Below are 7,970 nucleotides of genomic sequence, written 5' to 3'. Positions count from 1 at the left end.
TTCCGGGAAGTTTCTATCATGACTGTTGGGATGCTCCCCTCCCTTTGCTGGCTAAGCTTCTGAGGGGGCAGCGCGGCAGCTAGGTAGGCATAAACAAAGCTCCTCAGACACAGCTCAGCCTCTGCAGTGGTAAACAAACACTGCACACTTGGATTTCCAAGTGAAGCCTGATCCGTGCAGTGTGTGCACTTGCTGTGCCTGGTGCAGTGGGAAGGAAGCGCTTCACCGGGCCTGTTCTCGGCTCTTCCAGTGGAAGGATTAGGAGCTCAAATCTCTTTTTCTCAAAGAACCTGGTGAGTGAGATAACCGCCTGCATGCTTGATGCAGTTGGGGCTCCATCGGCTTAGGCTGAAGGGTAGGATAGGTGGGGGGGACAGCGAAAAGCCGTCCTGAGAACTTTGTTGTTTGTTTTTTGAGACAGGGTTTCTCAGTGCACCTTAGCTGTCCTGGTGCTCACTCTGTAGACCAGGCTGGCCTGGAACTCGCAGAGGTCAGCTGCCTCTGCCTCCTGAGCACTGGGATTAAAGGCCTGTGCCCCCACCGCCTGGCTCTCAGCCAGCTTAATATCTGAGATGTTTTTAGAGAGCAGTCATATCCAGGCTGAGGGAAAGACAGGGGTGTTGATGGTTCTGGAGTGTACTGGAGATCACCCGACCCCAGAAATCCCCTACCTAATATCTAACCACCTTTTACTTGGAAGACAAGGAACACTATCCAGCCACAAACTCAAGAGTTCACGTGCCCTCCTGAACTCTGGTTCCTCTACCAGACTGTGGGCTGGGCCTTGGTCTCTGCAAAGAACCCTACCCTCAGAGGGACAAACTTCAACTTTGAACCCCAGCTCTGATCTTCAGGAACAACAGGATCCCTCCTGCATGAGTTTCAACTCCTCAGTTTCTTTGACCCTTAATTTTATGATGGAGAAGCCTGGGGGTGCAGCTCAGTGGTAGGGTACTTGCCTAGCATGCACAAGGCCATGGGTTCAGTCCTTAGCACCCTACAAAAAGAGTGCTTAATTTGAAGGTGAAAGTCATTATTACACTGTGTTTACAGGATTGTTGGGATGAAGTGAAACTGTGTGTTGAGGCTCATGGCACACATTCCCAACATCCCCTTTCATTTTGTCCTGGTCTGTTCTCAGTGGATAGATGCACTCCCAAGGGTTAGAAGACAAGGTTCTGGGTGTCCACCCTTTTTGTACCCAGACTTGCTCATTCTAAGACTTAACACCTATTCTCAGAGTTGTTGCAGAGTCAGATGCTGTCTGCACGTGCCGGGTACCTAAGAATTCTTGGTCTAAGGTGTGCGTGTGTGTAGTTATGCTGGACAGTAACAGATACCCACAGTGGCCGACAGCTCCCTCACCTACCCAGTGACAAACCAGATGTCTCTAGTTCTGTCAAGGAGAATTCTTGCCATCTCTGGTCATACACACACTAAACCAGATCTTGTATACCTGCTCAGATGAATTCATTCTTAAACTACCCTCGCCCCTTCTAGTCTTCCTGTAACAGGCTGCCAGGGAGGCCCCAGTGGAAATGCCTGCTCCTTCACTGTAGCCAGAGTTTTCTTCAGCCTGCCTTCTGCCCCGACATCTACCCTGACTGGTGGCGGCCTGGTTTCCTGGTCTAGCAAATTTACCCTTTCTCTGTGAGGTCCAGTATAGAGGGTTTGCATCTCATCCACTATGTTCAGTCATGGATGTGTGACTTCTCCTTGTGTCCTGTGACCTGAGAGGTCGTGTCAGTTCCAAAGTGACAGAGGGATTTTCTTGGCGTGGCTGACAATGTCTTCTTCAACCCCTCCTCGTATCATTCACACTACCTCTTCTGCCTGTGACACATTCTGCAGGGGTCGGTCCTGGAGGTGACTTCCCTGGATGGGTTTGGACTCTTTATACACAAGATGGAACAGGGTGAGGAGTTGGGTCTCAGCTCAGATGGACAAACTCTTAGAAAATCCCACTGAGGGACAAGATGACTCAGTAGGTCAAGGTGATGGACACTAAGTCTGATGACCTGAATCCAATCTCCAGGCCCTATGTGTTGGAGGGAGAGAACCAACTTTCATGTCTCCCCACCTCCCCCCAAGACAGGGTTTCTCTGCTTAGCCCTGACTGTCTTGGAACTCACTTTGTAGACCAGGCTGGCCTCAAGCTCTGAGATCCTCCTGCCTCTGCCTTCCAAGTACTGGGGTTAAAGGTGTGCGCCGCTATGCCCAGCAAGATTTTACTTTGCAATAAAAGTTATAGTTCCACAAAGAAAACAAAAGGTAGGTAGTGGCTTCATGTGTGGCCTTGCCCATCAGTGGCCTTCCCTACCAGAATGGTGGACTGTCACTGACACACTGTGGCCAGACAGTCCAGAGACTTTATGTGAGCATTGCCTATAGGTCATATACATCCAAAAATGCATCTCAGCACACACCCAGTTATGGTGTCACACTGAATATTTTCATTGCCCCCAGTCCTGCGTGTTGCCTTGTCACTCAGGGTCCCCACAACGCATGGCAACCACTGGCTTGTTTTTTTTTTTCCTATTGCTGTCTCTATCTGGAAAGTCACTCAGTAGGTGTGATGTGCTGTCAGACTCAAAGCCACCTTTGTAGGTGGCTTCTTTTACTTAGTCTTTTCACAGCCTAGCAGGTCAGCTCTCGTGCTGCTGACCTGTACATGGTCTTCCTGGGGGCTCCGCATCTTATTAGTTCATTCACCTACCAGAGGGCCACAGTGGCTATTTTCAAGGTTTGTAACTATGATTAACCCTTTATAAACATCCATGGGCAGGTTTTTGTTGGAGCAAACACATAAATTATGTGAGCATGTATATTGACTCAGTTTTAGTGCTAAAGAAACTACTGCCATGTTGTCTTCCAAAGTGAGCATTCCATTCTATTTTATTATTTTATTTGTGATTTTTTGAGACAGGGTTTCTCTATGTAGCCCTGGCTCTCCTGGAACTCACTTTGTAGACCAGGCTGGCCTTGAACTCAGGGATCCACCTGCCTCTGCCTCCCAAGTGCTGGGATTAAAGGTGTATGCCACTGTTGGCCCAGTGCTATTGTTGTTTCAAGAGTTATTCATATATTTTTTTGGGTTGAAGTCTTTTATTGGATGTGACTTTAAAAATAATTTACTTAATTTTATTTTATGTGTGTTAGTGTGAAGGTGTCAGATCCCTTGGAATTGGCATAACAGACAGTTGTGAGCTGCCATGTGGGTGCTGGGAACTGATGCCGGGTCCTTTGGAAGAGCAGACAGCGCTCCTAACCACTGAGCCACCTCTCCAGCTGCCTGGATGTGACTTTTGCAAATATTTTCTCCCAATCTGTGATTCTCTTGTCAGTCTCCTGCTACTACAGCTTTTCGGAGAGAAGTAGTGGGGCTTATTTCTAACATTTATTTTGTTTTTATTTATGTATATGTGTGTTTGTCTTCACGATGGTATGTGCCTGTGAGTACAGATGCTCTCAGAATCCAAAAGAGGGCGTCAGGTCCCCATTAACTGCTGAGTCATCTCTCCAGCTGGGCTCTGTTTTACATTGTTCTCTTTGTTTGCTCTTTCAGTAACCCCACACTATCTTACTGTCTTATGGCAAGCCATGGTTGTTGTGTGCATGTGGTAGTGGGGATTGAACCTAGGGCCCGGTACAAGCTAGGCAAATCATGTGCCTCTGTGTAATACCCTAGCTCTTTGGGATGTCTCAAAGTCAGGGACTGTCACACAACAAATGGGCTGCAGTGTGCTGGCGCTTCCCCTTTGGCTTATTAGATGGTGCCATGTCCAAACTTTTTTTTTTTTTCAAAATAATGAAAATAAAACAAGGTGAAAAATTACTTAGCCTAGGAAGTTTGGCTCGAGAAATCAGATCTTGAAATTAATGAACAATCTCTTGAGGGAGCAAAGAGGCCAAGTCCTAGAAACATCAGTGCACTGAGCAGGGAAATGTTGCCAGTCCTAGTGTGAGTTTGGAGAGCGGTTTTTGCTTTAGCTGCAGTATTGAGCCCTTTGGCACTATGCTAACATTTGACTTCCTTTCTGCCTTCCCTCTAGTGTCCTCTGCTGCCCACAGCCATGGGGAAGTCTTCTTCTAAAGTTGATGAAAAGGCCTACAATATGGCCTCCAGCTTTAATGAATTCTTCAAGACTTTCAAGATGCAAAGCAAAGTCATTTCTGAGGAGACCATCAATTCAATTCAGTTGCTTATACAGCAAGGGGATATACCAAAGACAGTTTCTGCAATCAATGCTGCTTTGACAGACATTGCGAATGCCCCCCTGAGCATTGCAGTGACAGGGGAGACTGGGGCAGGAAAGTCCACTTTCATCAATGCCCTGCGGGGGATAGGGCACGAAGAGATCGATTCAGCTAGAAATGGAGCAGTGGAGATAACCATGGAGAGAGAGAAATACACCCACCCCAAGTTCCCTAATGTGGCCATCTGGGATCTCCCTGGGGTCGGGACAAGTAAGTTCAAACCTGAAGACTATCTGAAGAAAATGAAGTTCCAGGAATATGACTTTTTTCTTATCATCTCAGCTACTCGATTTAAAGAGAATGATGCCCAGCTGGCCAAAGCTATTAGAAAAATGCAAAAGAGGTTCTATTTTGTTCGAACAAAAATTGACAGTGATTTGTATAATCAGAAAAGATGTACACCCAAGGCCTACAATGAGGAAAAAATCCTGAAGGATATCCGGAAAAACTGTGAGGAGAAGCTCCAGGAGGCCAACGTAGACTCCTCCCATGTCTTCTTAGTTTCCAGCGTTGAGGTGGCACAGTTTGATTTTCCTCAGCTGGAGGCCACCCTTCTGAAAGAGCTGCCAGCACACAAGCGACACATCTTCATACAGTGCCTGCCTAACGTTACCGAGACTGCTATTGACCGCAGGAAAGATGTCCTGAGACAGAAGATCTGGCTGGAGGCCCTGAAGCATGGCGCATCGGCCACCATCCCCATGATGTCTTTCTTCAAGGATGACATCGAGGAGCTGGAGAAGACCCTGCTCCACTACAGGGCTTGTTTTGGGCTGGATGACACGTCGTTGGAAAACATGGCCAGGGAATGGTCCCTGCCTGTGGAGGAGCTCGAGTCCATCATTAAGTCACCCTATTTGTTGTCAGCTGAGACGGATGAGTCTGTGGGAGATAAGCTGGTGAAATACATGGAGAAGATTTTTTCTGTCACCGGTGGATTCGTAGCCACTGGCCTTTTCTTTAGGAAGAGTTACTACATGCAAAATTACTTTCTTGACACAGTGGCTGATGATGCTAAAATTCTGCTTAAGAAAAAAGTCTTTTTGGAGGGGGGTGTGGACTCTGAGTAAAGATGGTGAGATTGAGGCAGCTGGGCCAGCAACTTAGGTGATGCTAGTGTTTTCAGGGCACTGTGGGGTGACTTATGTTGTTCCCGAAGCACCCTGACCAGGCTGTGATATCTCTTAGGCTTTGTGATGCTTGTACAAATAGAGGCACCAGCATTATGTTATGTCACACCCAGCATGAATCTCATGATGATGTCACTATTAACTTGGATACAAAAGCTTTCGAAGTTTGTTTGTTAGTTTTGTTTAGACAGGGTCTCACTATATAGCCATGGCTGTCCTGGAATTCCTTCTGTAGACCCAGCTGGCCTTGAACTCACACAGAAATCATCCTACCTCTGCCTCTTGAGTGCTGGGATTACAGGTGTGCACTACCACACCTGGAAGAAATGATTTTTAAAAAAAATACATATATCCAAGGCCTGACTTGGCTTTGAGCTGCTCTGCTGAAGCACTCCCAGGCTGACCGATGCATTTGTTCCTTTTAAAGTTGTCCTGTGTGCAGTTCATGTAATAGAATGCGACAAAAACACCAGGGGACCATTGCCCGAGTGAAAGTGTTTGCTGCAGCACTACTTCAGAGGTGCGGGGACCCCAGACAGGGATGTGTAGTCTGAGGTTTGCACACCAGAGTCCTCCCGTGTTGAAAGAGAACTTGTGCATGAATCCGTGAGGCTAGGAAATGAGAGGAAAGACATTAGTGATCAAAGTGGAAATCTGCCCAAAACCCAGAAGTTTCTTAGCCGTGGGAGAAGATAGTCACTCTCCCATCCAGTGGCAGAAATGTAAATTAGAAGCCATGCCACTCTCAACTCTTGAGTTTGGAAAAATTGCGAAGTTGAATTTATGAATGAGAATGTAGATAAACAATTTCTGTGGTTGCAGCGTTGGTGTCAGCACAAAAAATCACGATGTAGCCTGTGATACGGGCAGTGATGTGGCCTCTGAGGAAATTACACCCATGCCCGCAATTACTCTTAGACACTAAACATTGCAAAATGCTGGTTTGGTTCCCAGCATCCATGTCAGGCAGCTCACAACCCCAGAGCCAGGGGATCTGACACCCTCTACTGGTCACCACGCGCACCTGCACTCACAAGCGTATGCCCACATACAGACACACATACACATTAGTAAGCATGAAAAGAAATCCTTAAGAAAATGCTTCTCGATAGAAGGTGGGGCAGCCAGACTATTGCCTGCCAACTAGACAGAAGATGAAGATTAGTGCCTGTTGCCCTATATTATCCTTCCTGGATGCAATCAGTAGATGTAGACACAGTACCTCACTGCTGATCCATGTAAATTCAAGACAAGAGCATATTTTCATATATCTCCTAAAGAATACAGTTGTGTTATTTTTAAGTAGAGGTATAGTATTGCCTAGAGGAGCAGAATGAATGCTAGACTTTAATGAATAGATGTGGCCATCCAGATAGGTGGTGGTGACACACGCCTGTAATCCCAGGGGGCACTCTGAGCTCCAGGTCAACCAGAGCTACACAGAGAAACCTTGTTGTGAAAAATAAAGACCAAAAAGAGATATGGTCATCTAAATAGTTGCATAATTAAGACTTAAAAGATGACATTTCTAGGAGTAGAATAAGAAATGAAATAAAAATGGCATGAGCAAAGATTATTTTAAATGAAAGATTGAAAAAAATATATTCAAAAGAAAGTAAACTTCTAGTTGAACATATCCCAAGGGTATAAATAAAACTAAGAAATCTTAAGCTTGACAGTAGCAGTCATAGCATCATTGCTTGACTAGGGGTGTGGTATACCCTCACATGATGAAGCCAATAACGTTAATATCACAGAGTAACGTGAATTTCAGCAGAACAGACGAGGCGCGAAGGGTGGCTGGAGAGATGGCTCAGCAGTTAGGAGCAGTTGCTGCTTTTGCAGAGGATCCAAGTTTGTTCTGAGTGCTTTGATTGGATGGCCCACAACTGCCTATAACTCTGGCGCCCTCTGACCTCCACATAGCCATTCACATATGCAACACAGTTAAAAAAAAATACCAAGAAAGAAAGCCGAGTTCTAACTCTGTGTACTAAACAGGCCCTTCAGCAGTGTCTGTTCTCCCCAGTGGACATGCCTAGACCATGCTCGGGACTTAGAGCTCTGCAGTGACTAGTCGGGCCGTAAGTGCAAGCAGAGCGTTAGTGTAGCAGAGGGAAAGGGGAGACTGCAGCGTGTAGAACCCAGGAACCGTCAAAGCTGCAGCTGTGCCAGAGGAAGTGGGACGTAGCTTGAGACTGTGACAAGTGCGGGAAACTGAAGCATGAGGTAAAACCAACGATGTCATGGTAAAACTGAGCTTCAGCGGTTAACTCTGAAACACGCTAAGTAAACTGTATGAAAAGGAAGAAATCAACGCGAACTGTTTATTATCATTGACGTGTTTAACTTGCCTGTATAGATTATACACTATTTTTTTTTTTTTTTTTTGAGACAGGGTTTCTCTGTGTAGTCCTGGCTGTCCTGGAACTCACTCTGTGGACCAGGCTGGCCCCGAGCTCACAGAGATTTGCCTGCCTCTACCTCCCGAGTGCTGGGATTAAAGGCATGTGCTACTACTACATGACCAAACTGTATTTTTTAATGTCAGTTATGAATCAATAAAGACTGAGAGAAAGGAAA

General features: G+C 46.2%; 1 protein-coding gene across 1 annotated transcript; it reads left to right on the top strand.

Annotated features, from left to right (window-relative positions):
- Positions 1-7,970, top strand: LOC110563368 (interferon-gamma-inducible GTPase 10-like). The gene is made up of 2 exons (XM_021660436.2): positions 1-293; positions 4,053-7,970. Exon 2 carries the CDS (start codon positions 4,074-4,076, stop codon positions 5,325-5,327), a length of 1,254 nt encoding a protein of 417 aa, XP_021516111.1. The 5' UTR covers positions 1-293; positions 4,053-4,073; the 3' UTR covers positions 5,328-7,970.

Source organism: Meriones unguiculatus, chromosome 11 (assembly GCF_030254825.1).
Source record: "Meriones unguiculatus strain TT.TT164.6M chromosome 11, Bangor_MerUng_6.1, whole genome shotgun sequence".
NCBI classification, from domain to species: domain Eukaryota; kingdom Metazoa; phylum Chordata; class Mammalia; order Rodentia; family Muridae; genus Meriones; species Meriones unguiculatus.
This window is presented reverse-complemented; position numbering and strand designations above follow the sequence as displayed.